Raw genomic sequence first — 14163 nt, forward strand, 5'->3', positions numbered from 1 at the left:
GCTTGACTGATATGTCAAATTTGAGATAAGTTTGTTGAAGTCTTCTAAAACTCTTTTAAAGTCTTGTTTTTATCAAATTTTCTTTGTTTTTCTAAGTTTCTGCTTTTTGTGTTTTGCTATGTTGTTTGGCACATACAGGTTTATATTTGTTGTATCTTCTCTATGGATGGACCTTTTTTTTTTATTACTACAAAATATTCTTCCATATCTCCCTTAATTCATGCCATTGGTAAACATGTTGAACATGACAAGAAGAACAGTCTGTAATAGAGCTCTCTGAGCTATTAATTAATTACATGGGAGCATAAATATGCAACCTGTCTTCTATTAACCACTCTGAAAACACTCCCTTCCCCCAGGGCAGTGTCTAATGATTTCAGTCTATGATAGCTATGCCTAGTTATTTTGAACAACAGAGGGAGGAGGAGACAGAGAAGAGATAGATAAGAGAAGGGAGGGAAAGAGACACGAGTTCTCAGGGGGACGGGGGACATATGTGTGAAGGAGCCAGGGAGAGTGAGTAAGAGTCATGAGCACTAATTATTTATCCCCTTCTTTCTGTCTCACTGTGATAGCTGGGGAGCCTCTCTTGTGTAGTCCAGGGTAGTGTAGGTCTTAACCCCCTGCTGACACCTACAGTTGGCTCCGAGTTCATTAGACCCAGAGTGAGAAGGCCTCGGTTCAAATCCTGCTTTTGACATTTATAAGCTTTCTGGCCTTGGACAAGTCACATTACCTCAATGAGCTCGAGGTTTTCTGTATCTGGAAAACCAGATGCTAATACCTGCATTAGAAAGAAGTCATGTGTAAAAAAAGGGTACACATGAACTTATCTACAAAACAGAAATAGAGTTACAGATGGAGAAAACAAACTTTCGGTTACCAGGGGGTAAGGGGGGGAGGGATAAATTGGGAGATTGGGATTGACATATACACACCACATATATAAAATAGGTAACTAATAAGGACCTACTGCATAGCACAGGGAACTCTACTCAATACTCTGTAATGGCCTATATGCGGAAAGAATCTAAAAAAAGAGTGGGTATATGTATATGTATAACTGATTCACTTTGCTGTACACCTGAAACTAACACAACATTGTAAATCAACTAGACTCCAATAAAAATTTTAAAAAAGGAAAGAAATCATGTGGACTTAGTAAGATCATGCATGTGGAAATGTCTAGCAGACCCATTACGTCACCACCAGCAATTAACAAGTATTGATTGACTACTTCATAAAACAACATTCTGGGTAACATAATTTAGACTTACCGAATGGTCTCTGCACACCAGGAATTCAGCCTTTATGAACTCCAAGTCCACGTGTAAGTGGCGTGGAGGAAACGGACAGGCAGAAGAGGCCACACACCACCCCACGGTGCCAACCCCACCCCATGGTGCCTTCCTGAGCTCCAGCTGACATAATTCTGCGACCACAGAGCCTTGGCTGAGTTAAGTGGAGGAAGTTACCTGCTCCGGCAGTGGGGCGGGTGTAGAGTTATCAGGGGAAAAGTTAAGAAAGGCTGAGTCCAGACAAGGGAGATTTTCAACAGTGGGGGGAAGGAGAACAATTATATACTGAGGATGCTGCAAGGGTAGTGATGGATTTGGAAAGGATGGAACCTACTGAAAGCCAGGGTGAAAGGCCCAGGTGTGACCTCGAGGATGCAATGCCACCCAGGATGTCTGACTGTGGTGGATTGCGCCTCTCAGAAGGATGACTCTGTGTGTGTGTGTGTATGTGTGTGTGGGTGTGTAGTGTGCACGTGCATGGTATCAGGGGTACTGGAGGTCTAAGGATGGGACACGTGGGAAGCAAAATGGGCTGGGAATAGAGATGCTCATGTGAATACAAGGCTTAGGTTCAAAGAGGCCTTCAGAGAGAATTCGCAGCGAGCAAGGACTTTCCCTGCCAGCCTCCCACAGGCACTGTGGAAATTAATTAAGCTTCACAAAGTGCATTGCACACAGAGAGTCAAGGTGCCAGGCTAGAACAGAGCATTAATACTCAGTTCCACCGGGGTTCCAGCTAATGGCACACAGGCCGAGCCTTTACTGCTATAGAATATTACTTGGTCAACATATTTTTTTCCTGTTCCCTCTCTCCTTTGCCTTCACTTAGGAACAAAGGGTCTCAGAAAGTCATCTGGTCCCGCCTCTAGGTTCTAGGCAGGGTGTGCTGAAATCATTTCAGGAAAAAAAGTAGCGTCTTCCTTCCCTAAATGAAAGGATATTCTTGACCTTGAACAGAACAAATGGCATTCTTCCACAGTTTAGATAAATTTCAGAAGCTTGAACTCAAAGCAGAGCTTCAGAAATGGCCACTGGCCTTGGAGAGCAGTCGCTCTGATCTCATGTGTTTCCGTGTGGACCGACAGTGGTTTGATCCATAGGACTCCAGTTTGCAAAGCCTGGGGAAAGGCAGATGCAGAGAGAGGAAGAGTTCCCCTCCCAACACAGACAAGTGTCCTGTATCCCATGGGAAGGAAGTGAGGGTCGGGGCAGTGAAAGTGGCCAGTGTGTGGTCACCTGGTTCCCTGGGCCAGAGTGGGGGAAGAATCCAGGCCTCAACTCCCGCCCCATGTGCATCTACAGTACCACACTACCCTCCCAGCATCCACAGTTTTAAGACAAATATCATACGATATTGCTTATATGTGGAATCTAAAAAAAAAAAGATACAAAAGAACTTATTTACAAAACAGAAATAGAGTCACAGATGTAGAAAACAAACTTATGGTTGCCAGGGGGAGAAAGGGGGGGGGGATAAATTGGGAGATTGGGATTGACATATACACACTACGATATATAAAATGGATAACTAATAAGGACCTACTGTACAGCACAGGGAACTCTACTCAGTACTCTGTAATGATCTATACGGGAAAAGAATCTAAAAAAGAGGGGATATATGTATACGTATAACTGATTCACTTTGCTGTACACCTGAAACTAACACAACATTGTAAATCAGCTATACGCCAATAAAAATTTTAAAAAAAGAAAAAGAAGGAAAGAAAAGAAAAAAAACAAAACAAAACTGACAACTCCAAACCTCTGCATTTAGGATCCTCAGCATCCAGATTCCATCTGGCATCTGTCAGTTGTGGAGTGAGCACGCCCTGGGGTGAGGAATGGGGCCGAATGTCTGGAGGTTGCCCCCTTTCCCGGGTCTCCCCCGCCCCTGCCCCTCATGCTCTGATCACGGAGTGAAGACCCTGGGCCAGAAACATCTCAATGAGTCTGCTATTTGCCGGAGAAGAAAATGGAAGCAAGTTCAGCCTCTGCCAGCTTTGCCGTGGGGATGAGAACAGTCATGAGGGACTCAGACTCACCACTGCCCCCTCCCGCCTTCCCCACGCAACTGCGGTCTCCGGCTGCAAAGGGAGGCTCTTACTAGAAAAACCCACTTAGGGTTCCCTTGTTCCCCTGAAATCAGTCTCTCTCAGTCTCTCTAATGCCTCTCTGTCTCTGTCTCTGTCTGTCCCTCTCTCTCTCACATGCACACAGCCCCACACAATTAGGGTAGAGGTGAGTGAAAGGCAAACAAAAGAGTTTGTAGAAAATTCTGCAAAGGCTGTAAAATCGCCAATTGGATTTTCAAGATGGATGGTTTCTCCCTAATTAGATTCTGCTGCCTTGTATAAACCAACTTTGCAGTTTTATCCCATCCTATAAAGCAAACCATTTCTCATCAGTCAAGTTTACAGATCATGCCCGCGGTGCACGCAGAGCACAAATCGACCTCACCTTTCCATCTGCTCTCAGGGCCAAGTTAACAATGTGCTTCTGCCTCCGATAATAATATACCAATAAAAAGACACGTGCGTGACTAAGCTGTGGCCTTATGGCCTAGAGCCCTCCCCAAGAACTTCCCTCCACTCTGAGAACAGGAGTGGAATTATAGACTGGAAGGGCTCCTGGGCGTGCCTTTTGCAGGCTGGTACCTTCTGGAAGAACAGGCTAGAGCAGCATTTCTCAGTGGGGTGTGGGGTCTGCCTGCATCAGAACCCCTGGGGAACGTGTGCTAAGATGCACATTGCTGGGTCCCCTGCCCCCAAAACACACTGATTTAGACCCCCTGGAGGAGGGACCTGGGAATTTACTCTTTAATCGAGAGTCCCTGGTCATTCTGAAACAAGCTAACATTCAAGAACCACACAGCTAAGGCTCGTCACAAGTGGTAGGTAAGGGCCACCTGCCATACGTACGACGCTTTAATTGCTGCCCTACCTGGAAGCAAGGCCAAGGAAATGATGACCTCCCCGCCCCCCCCCCCCCCCCCACACACACACACACATCACAGAACACCAGTTATCAGGCTTGTGTCAGGTGCCGGGATCACAGTTGGGCTGCCTGTCAGGTTGTGAGACACATTCCCTCCTGGTCTGGACACCCTTGCAGAGCCGAGGAAAACTGGTCTAGACAGAAAGCAGCAGCATAGTGGCTGGGTGGGAGCTGCAAGCGAAGCCCTCCCAGAGCCCCACCCCCCATGCTCCCGAGAAACTGCCCGAGGCCTGAATCATTTGGACGAGGAAAGACTGTGCAGATGAGGGACTGATGCCAATGAGGGTGTGGGGAGCATCGCGAAACTTGTCAAGGCCAAGGGTGGTCCACCGAGGATGCAGAACAGGCTATTGAGCTGCAGAAGACTGAGAGAGGGCTGCCTTTGATCTCGAAAGCACTTTTCTTCAAAGAGCTCAAAGCACTCCCCAGACACAGCCTAATCCATTCTTACCCCATCCTCTGGGTTACATCTTGGTAAGGAACTCAGCCAGGGCAACTCCTCCGGCAGATTCCAACTCTGGTCCAAAGTCAGAATCCCTCGGGGTATTTTATACGCGCGGACTTGGAGCCCTCACCCCAGACCAAGGCAACGGGGCCCTCCTGGAGTAGGGCCCCAGCATCCCCTACTGGTGAAAGGTCTGAAGTTCCTGCTGCCTCCAGGCACTATCGTTCTACATGGGGAGAGCTCAAGTTTTTTTTTCCAGATCAACATAATTGGTCAGGGTGCTTTCAGTGGCAAAGGAATTCGTAGATCTGATGGCCAGAAGTTCCTCCTCACGTCAAACCATGTCTCCCATGGTAAAATGTAAGGTTCGCCAAGCCTCTGCATGGTGCACACAGAGAAAAGCAGCTTGGTTGCAATCTGACCCCCTCCTCCTCCGAAGGAGGTGGAGGGAATGCAGTCCGCTCTGGAGGTGCCGCAGACGAGCTGGGCACCAGCCCAGGGCCCTGTGTTCCACCTGGCCCCCACCTCACCCCGCCGGGCCGTGGCTGCTTCTCGGTGCACACGCACCAGCGTCAAACACTGAACCCAGAGTCTAACTCAGATCTAAGGTTTTCTCAACTTCCGTCCCAAAGGCAAGAGGGTGGGAGGTTGAAGGCCCCCAGGCTTGCTTCTTTCCCCTGCTCCCGATATGCAGGGTCAGAAGATAAAATCCACGGCCGGGAGGAAAGGCCTGGAGTTGCTTCTGACACTGCCCTAGAGCCTGGGCCTCCGGACATCAGCTTCAAGATGTCAAGCCCAAGCACTGCCCCCGCTGTATCCTCCTCCCTCCTAGAGGCTGGGGGTGACCCTGGAGGATGCTGCAGGGGGGCCTTTCTCACTCACTGCAGTGAAACTGTAACCCTGAGGGACACGGCCAGCCTGGGGACCTGGGACCAGGACTCCCCCCAGGTCGGTCGCAAGTCTCTGGGCCCCGTGGGACAGAGAAACGAGGTGTGTGGTTCGGAAAAGGGGGAGGCAGCTGAGGCCACTGCTGCCAATGGCCACGCTGTCAGGTGCTTCAACAGCACGGGGATTTCCTGCTCGGCTTTGCGGCAGAATTTTTACAGCTCTGCCTCACTGGTGTGATCATAAACTCCTCAAAGACGGGGACGCTGTGCTCCGTTGGCTCAGCTCAGCCTGGCACAGAGTAAGTGCCCGTTACGTGCCAGCTACTAGTCACACGCGGCTGTACCCTGGTGCCCAGCCCTGGGCTGTGCACAGCAGTCAAGTCTCGTTGCCCTCTCTGGGACAAGCGCTCATTTCCCAGATGGAGTGACGTGTTAGCCCCTGGGCTGAACAGCCTGCTCGTGGCGGAGCCTGGGAGATGCTCTGACAGTCAGGGTTCCCCAGACTGCAGCCCGAGCCAAACGATTCCCCAGACCTTCCTTTCTCTCCCTTCACCAGCCAGAGTGTGCCCCTCCTGCAAACAAGCCCAGACCCCCAAACTCGCCTCCTAGATGTCCCAGAATCACTTAGCCTCACGCTGAGCCATTTGTAAAACCTCCCATCTAACTATTCTGTATCCCATTGGGGTTTCAGTTTTTTCTTTGACTGCTAAGCTGCAAGGACCTCCAGGGATCCCCTGGTCCAGGTAGAACCCGGAAACAAGATGTGAACAACCTTTTTCTTTCTTTAACAGAAGAGAAGAGAACACAAGAGACTCTAAGAGAAGACCTCAGAGCCCATCACATGTCACGAGGGTGAACACATTTCATGAAACTTTTGTCTGAGTTATTCACACACACAAGTGTGTGGGAGCTGCAAAGTCAAGCGCGTGTCTTCTGGCCAGTCACAATCAGAAAGTTTGAACAACACCAATCCCGTTCTCGAATGTTGCCGGTAAGGAAACAGATGCACAGAGAGGTAAAGCACATTGCCTGAGGTCACACAGCTGGTCAGTGGCAGTGCCTGGGCAGGACCTCAGGTTTCTCCTGTCTCCTGTTTCAGTGCTCTGCTCGCTACAGGTCTCTGGGAAAAGGACTGCCAGAGAGCTCAGTGACCCCCAAGCCCACCCGAGCCCCCCGGCCGGAGTGGACCCCATCAGCTGACCTGGGGCAGGGGTAGCTGGCAGGCATATGAACGGAGCATGGGCACAGACGGCTGGAACTCCTGGCTGAGCTAGTTTCGACCATGCAGCTGAGAGTGACCTTGACTTTCAGCTCAAGAACTTTTTAACCATCATTAAATTGGAACAAAAACACGAATGGAGGCCACTTAGAGATGGATGTATGGCCCAAGAGGCTCTGCAGTAAGTCTCTCCCTGCGGAGGTGCAGGCCAGCAGAGGGGCCCCCTGCAGGTAAGATTCTGGGCCCCGAGCTGGGTCACTGCAGGCATTCAGGCCCTCGTCTCCTTATGAAACAAGGGAGCCGTCCCCTCTGGGGGTGCCCCCTGACTTTCACTGTGGCCCCTTGGGGTGATCAGTGCTAGACTCAGAGAGGGGGGTGGTGAGGGGCAGAAAATAAGCCTCATTTTACACATGGGAAAATTGAGGCTCAGAGAGGCCAAGAGACCACAGCAAGGTCACAGAGCTAGCTGGTTGGAGAGCCACACATGACTCTGACCCAGAGCTCCTGATTCCCTGGGCCTGCTTCTCACATCCACACAAGAGACACCTGGATATCTTGTTAAAACGCAGAGTCGGTAGGCCTGGGGCGAGGCCTGAGGCTCTGCATTCCTGAGAAGCTTCCAGGTGATTCCGAAGCTTCTGGTCCGTAGATTAGACCTCGACAGCAAAGTTCTACACTGTGTTGTCTGGAAGGATAAAGGGATCCTTATACTTCACCTCCAACTCTCCACTTCAGCCAGGCAAATCCTCCAAGACTCACCGACACAGTTATTTAAAATAGTTATAAATGTTATTATTTTAACGTTCATCGAATACTTACTAAGTGCCAACACTGTTCTAAATGCTGACATGTAATCCTCACAGGTCTATGAGATGGGTATTACCGTCCCTATCTTACACATAAGGAAGCTGCAACTCAGAGAGGTTAAGTAACTTGGCCTAAGTCACACAGCTAGTAAGCAGCAGAACCAAGATTCGAACTCAGCTCTGACTCACAGCTTATTCAGCTAAAGGCTCTATAGCGTATACCCTCAACCCCTCTCTCTCCCAGCCCTGAGAGCCTCACCCCAGAATGCTCTGAACACTCCTCTAGCCCGACCGTGTTCCCTCCAGCACCACACGGCCACGATTTCTCATAATTCAGGGTCCTAAAGGTCCTCTTCCAGACCTGTGTATACCCAGTGGGCCTCAACAAGTTATTTTAGAGTTGATGGGGAGGAGGCGTGAGATGAAAGGGAGCTCAGGGTGGTGCGTGGACAGCGGTCCGCACACGTGGTGATCTCTCTCTAAATTAGGGGCTTGTGTGCTTTCTTGTGGTCTCTGTTGGAATCGCCGAGGATTCCTATGGAACATGAGCAAATCTCCGGGTGGGACAAGGGGCCCGGGGAGGACCTCCTCAGGGTGCTTCCGAGCTCGCCCCCCACCCAGCCTGCGTTCTGGCTGAGGCTTCAGGACGGTAAGCCGTCCTGAGTTACCCTGTGGGTCACAAAATCGAGCTCCTTGCTGTAATGTTCACTGATGAGTGTGGACAAGCACAGCGCCCCGCTGGCACACTCGTCCTCACAGGCCAAGGGACACCCACCTGGCGGGCCCGCACCTGCGGCGCCCGGGGCCTGGCCAACTTGGGATTGGCTCCCAAGCAGCCTCTTCAGGGCCCAAGCGCATTGCCTGGTGCGGCGTCCTCCAGTACAGGAGGAGTTCTAGAAAGCATTAAATATCTGGAGAGACCCCGGGGCCAAGAGGGCAGCAGGAGAAACTTAAGACCATGACGGGAGTGAGAGGGCAGGAGGGCCGGGGGCTGGTCCAGAGATGGGGGTAGGTCCCATAGGCCGGGGCCTTACTGCCCCGGGGCAGACAGAGTGCTTTCTAATGGGTCTCGGGCACCAGACCATCTTGCTCTGAGTCCTGGCTCTGCGCTTACACACTGTGTGTTCTGGGGGCGTGTTACTTCCCCTTTCAGTGCCTCGATTTCCCCATTGGTTAAGTTGTGGATAATGATAAATACCCAAATGGGTTGTGTAGGAATTTAGGATAGTGCCTAGCACATGGCGAGGGCCTAATAAATGTGAGCGGGGGCTTAGAAATAGATAGCCGGTGACAGCCCCGGGCCCGGCCCCCGCTCTGGCGGATGGTCATAAGGCGGCATCACCGAATAGGAGATGGAAGAGGTGTGTCTGGTTTGCACGCGTCTGTACAGAGGGCGGCTGAGACTGGTACCCACTTTTTCAGGGCGCACTCCAGCTCGTCCTTCTCCTCGTGGGCTTCTAGGAGCTGCGAGAAGATTCTGGTCAGGAAATCCTCAAAGTTGGACAGTAAGTGAGGCTCATCCTTCTTCAGCTGCAGCCAGAGTTGCTTGACGTCATTTTCACTGTGAGAGAAAAAGGAGCATTAGGGTGGGAGCGTGGACGTGAGGCTTCACGGGACACACGGAGGTCCCAGGTGTGACGCCAATGGCTAGAGCATCATTATCATCGTCAGTAAGGAACAGCAGTGGCTGACGTTTATTGAGCGCTTGCCGCATGCTGGCTGCTTTATGCACATTTGCTCATTTGACCTTCCAGTGAGGCAGGTGCCGCTAACACCCCCGTTTACGGGTGAGGGGACGGATGAAGAGGGGGGAGGTGAGCGGCCTCAGGTCACTCAGCTGGGAAGTGATGAAGCCGGGAGTCATGCTGGCCTCCTAATGGCCACACTCAACAGCCTTGCTTTCTGTCTCCCGCGCTGAGCTGGTGGCGGGGAGCACACAGAGCCGCGGGCCAGGAGCCTCTCCAAATGCCAGGAGGAAGCGGGAGGACCGGAGCCCAGCGCGCATGAGGACGGACGCCGTGGAGCTGAAGGAGCGAGCCTGCCGCCCCAGGAAGGACGGGCCTCACAGCTGAGAGGGAAGGACGTGGCATCTGCTAGATGGCAGGAGGCAGCTGTCACCGCAGGGAGAGGAAGGGAAGATGCAGCAGCCCACTGGGGCCTGGAGGCAGCGGGCGTGGTGACAGGAGAGAGCAAGGGACGGAGCAGGTCTGAGAGATGCGTGTGCACGCACGGAGAGACGGGTGGAGAGTCGGGAGGACGGAGGCCGGCAGAGAGGCACAGACACACAGGGACGTGCCTAGAACCGCTCCCTCCCCAACAGGCAGGCTGGCGCTCAGCGGAGGAGACACACGGGTCACGGTGATCAGGGCCGGGAGGGCCCGGAGGCGGCACACCCATGGACCTGCTCTGCCTCTGGAGAAACTCAACAGTCTACAGCCAGTGATCAAACAGACAGCCAGAGGGTGACCTGATTTCACTCATTAAATTCTAAAACCCCTTTGATCTGAAGGTAGCTACAACTAGGGACCCTCAGGATAAAGAATAAAATCCCTTGTTCTGTGTAACAAGCACTATATCTGAGAAATTTTACTCAAAAGTGATACTTGATAGTGCCATGTTAGTAATGTGCCTGGGGTGTAAATGTTACTCTCCACACCTAGCAGAGAAGAGGCTCACCGAGAAATGAACCTACTTCTGGTCAGTTATCTGATCATCTATCCAATCATCCCTCCTTCCCTCTTTCCTTCCCTTGCTCCATTCCATCCAAACATCTCCCAACTCATCTAGACCATCCATCCATCCACCATCCATCCTCCCATCCATCCACCCAACAAGTATTTATTATTTGTTGAAAACCTAGCACTGATCTGGATGACATGAGAGATCTAGGAAACGAGAGAAGGGGAGGTAAGGAGCTTCCTGTTTCCCAGAATAATTTCCGTTTTCCCCCATACAGAACACACTGTGGCTGTGGCTCTATTGGGCTGTAGATACAATGGGGATTGCACAAAGGGTTCAGAGATAAAGGGTCTCTGGGAGATACCACGATGACTTCCCATCACTGTGGCAGGTTGCCCCTCATAAGGCAAATGCATTGTAAAATCAAATGCACCTTGCTGGCCGAGGTCTGTCTGTTCCCATCCCCTGGGTTCCTGCTGGAGCCTGGCAGAGAACCATTAGGGTGAGAGCCTCCAGTGAGATTTGCAGACCTACCTGATGCTCTTCCAAAGCTATCTGAACCTCCTAGTCGTGGCCACATCACCACCACCCCCCCAGCCAGATTTCTGGAGAAGGGATAAGTCTCTCAACACTGGATGAAAAATAAGCCAAGGCCGATTAGCTGCCAAATCCCTCAGCCAGTCAAAGCACCGAGAAAAGCCGGGAGCCCAGGTGTTCCGTCTACCACTTCCGGACAAAGCCAAGGCCACTCTCTTGAAAGGATACAGGGGTGCAGGGTGAGAAAGGGTTCTGCGTGGTCAGTCCATCCATCTCCCTGCTTCCAGAACAGCACACAAACCATCTTGGTTGGTGAGACCTTTAAAGACCTCTGAAGTTTTCCAGCCTCCTCTGTTTCCTCATCTGGGGTCCTGCAGTCTGGACCGTTTTCCCTCACGCTGCAGCAAAAGCCCACTTCCTTCTTGTTTAACTTCAAGGAGGATGACAATGGCCGGGCACCATCTTCTGCGTGTCGGTTTTTATCGACCACTCTTGGAACCTTCCCCAGAGCCTTCTCTTCTCCAGGAGCTCTCGTGTTGCCTCGGCCCTGCGCGGGCCTTTGACTGACGTCCTCAGAGAAACCTCTGGTGAGCTCTGATTTGAGAGCCCTGCCAGGAGGGCGGCGGCCCAGAAGTGATGGGTGGGCAGAGAGACGCCTCTCTTTCATGACAGTGCCTTGGCTCGCCCACACTGCCCTCTCCTGCCCCCTCCTCCAGGACGAGCCTTCACGGGGTCGTGGGCATGGTCACTGGGCTCTGGCCTCTTGTCCTTGGAGAAGTGGAGCTAGTGTCCCCTCTGGCTTGCCCAGGCTTCTGTCAGGCTGTCTCAACTCTGCCACAACCTAAAAGATGCTGGGAGCTACACATACTTTCTTGGCCTGCATGTTGTGTGAAGGCCCCTCTCTCTTGCTTCCCCTTTATCATTTTCCTCCACAGTCTTCTTCTTCCCAAGCTCCAGACACATCAGCTCCAACCATCAGGCCATTCCGCCCCTCACTCATGAAACACACACCCAACCCAAGACCTGGAGACCCCAACACAAAAAAAGCAAAAGGTGATGGCAAAGGGGCAGAAGTTATTCCATGTTTTTTGGGCCACTCTCTGGTTTCCACTAGCTACAACATCACTTGATTTCATTTCATTTAATGGCAAAGGTCTGGGTTTACATCTATGCGTCTCTTTCTTACAAAACACTTTTTGCAAAAAAGAAAAAAAAATGGGGGTATTACGTTTGGTTTGAAGTTGCGGCCACCTAAAATTTTCAGCTGAGTTACTGATCACCCAAGTGATGGGCTGGTAAAAACAGGTTCACCTCCCACCTCGGCTTCCAGAACAGGTTTGGTTCGGCTCAGGGGTCTGATGCGCAGACGCGTCCGTGTAAGGTGGCTTTGGCAGGAACACAGCACGTGGGACACACTGCAGCCCCGGAGACCCAGCGGCGGTGGAGATGCTGGTGAGCTGATGGTGACAGGAAGCCTTAGGCGCGACGCGCCGAAACCCTCAAGGGTTTCAACCCTTGCACAGCCCTCTGATGGGCGGGCAGCCCTCAGGGAGCAAGGCCAAGCCAAGGACTGTACTGATTACGGACAGCAGGGGGGTGAGGAAGGAGTGTGGGAGATCAGGGGATAGGAGTGTTTCCCGTGAAAATAATGTAAAAAGCAGAGGCAGACCCCTAGACCCTGATGCAGACAGGTCATGGCCAAGGGCAGGCTGCATGGAGCCAGTGGCCTAGCTGGAAGCAGGGACCCAGGGCTTGGCTGAGGGCTGAGTAGGCGTTAAAGTTGGACAGAACAGATGGAGAGGTTGCCCCTAGGCTGGGCTCCGTCCCCCAAATCACAGTCGCCACTTACTCTTCCAAAACCTTTTGGGCTCCAAGCCTGTCCATCAGCATCTGGAACTGGGCCTCCTCATCTTTGTCCATGTCACCCAGCTCCTCATCCCCTCTGGTCTGATACACCTTCTCTTCCCGGAGCTGGGCCAGGTGCTCACCAGTATCTTCCTGACTTGGCTTATTCTGGCTGAAGAAGAAGTGACCTGGGGGATGCACGGGCACAAGGATCTGGATTAGGCAACACTCACCCAGGAAGACCTTTGCTTCCTCAGTTGCCAGGAATCAATTGAGGTTCAGCTGAGAGGAGAAAAGGGGAGGCCAGACTCCTTGTAGCAAAGATCCTTGGATGCCAGGCTCTGGATTTTATGTCTTTCCTACTTGGATGAGATTCTGCCAGAGATGCTAGAATCTGGGAAAGGCAGAGCGCATGGCAGGTACTACGGCACCTTTGTGGTTCTTAGTCTTTTAAAGGCTGGCTTAGAATCATCTCTTCATTGATTTCTTCTCTAAACAAGACCTTTTCCCCCATCGCACTCCAGCAACCTGCCTGCCTATGCTCCGTGTTATCACCTAGTCATCCTGGCCACCGGCATCCTGTGCTTCACATTTACAAGTCAGTTATAAATTCCTGAAGGTCAGGAAAGGCATCAGATACTGCCAAGCAAATACCTGGCACCTTGAAGGAGGCAGATGTATGGTGATTTATCTGACCCATATTTGTTCTAATCAATATCTGATCAGTATTGGATCTGATGGTGTATCTGTTTTTCTTTTTTTTTTTATCTTGTTCATGGATCTCAGTTGTTTTTCCTCCTGGTCACCTTGAGAACGCCTGGTCTATTCAAACCCTTTACAAATTCCTCTGAAAGCTGTTGCCCCTCAACCTGGAGGACTCGGCCACACTCAGGTTGAAACGAGCCATACAAGCCTCCCACTCCGTGGTCCACTGGTATCTCGGCAGAAACGGACAGGCTGGAAATCCCATCTCAGCCCCCCGCCCCTCTTAAACTGAGCTTTCTGCCAGAGCTTCTCTGCCCGTTCCTTGCCATTTTCCAGTAGGAGGGGACCTGGCGGTGACAGCGTGGTGGGCACTGAGGGGGCAGTGGTGTGAGCAGTGGAGATGGACACATGAAAAGAGACCAAATGACCCACGGCCTGGAAGCTTCAGGAGGCAGGAGAGCTTGTACTCCATGGACCCTCAGAGCTGGTGGGGCAGGGATGCCCTTATACGGCTTTAGGCCAACCCATACCCTGGGGCCCCAGCATCCGCCAGAACTTACTAAATCCAGTGGTGAACTCCGCTGGGGTCAGAAAGCCATTGCCGTCAGCATCCAGGGCATCAAACACATCCTCCAGGTCCTCCAGGCTGAGGGGCAGCTCCTCATGGAGCCTCTGAAAACGATTCAGACGGCGCTGGTTAACACTGCTCATCACGGACGGCTGCCCAGGGGCGCAGCACCTTCCGCCC

General features: G+C 51.9%; 1 protein-coding gene across 3 annotated transcripts in view; it reads right to left on the reverse strand.

The window, feature by feature from the left end:
- Positions 1-14163, reverse strand: part of CRACR2A (calcium release activated channel regulator 2A) — a 113510-nt gene that overhangs the window by 45032 nt on the left and 54315 nt on the right. For all 3 annotated transcript variants that reach the window (XM_068561364.1, XM_068561362.1, XM_068561363.1), the window contains 3 exons: positions 13976-14087; positions 12715-12898; positions 9064-9210 (listed from right to left, as the gene is read on the reverse strand). In XM_068561364.1, the coding sequence (XP_068417465.1) occupies positions 9064-9210; positions 12715-12898; positions 13976-14087 (443 nt within the window). The remainder of the gene's footprint in view (positions 1-9063; positions 9211-12714; positions 12899-13975; positions 14088-14163) is intronic.

The sequence above is a fragment of the Eschrichtius robustus genome, chromosome 13 (assembly GCF_028021215.1).
Source record: "Eschrichtius robustus isolate mEscRob2 chromosome 13, mEscRob2.pri, whole genome shotgun sequence".
NCBI classification, from domain to species: Eukaryota; Metazoa; Chordata; class Mammalia; order Artiodactyla; family Eschrichtiidae; genus Eschrichtius; species Eschrichtius robustus.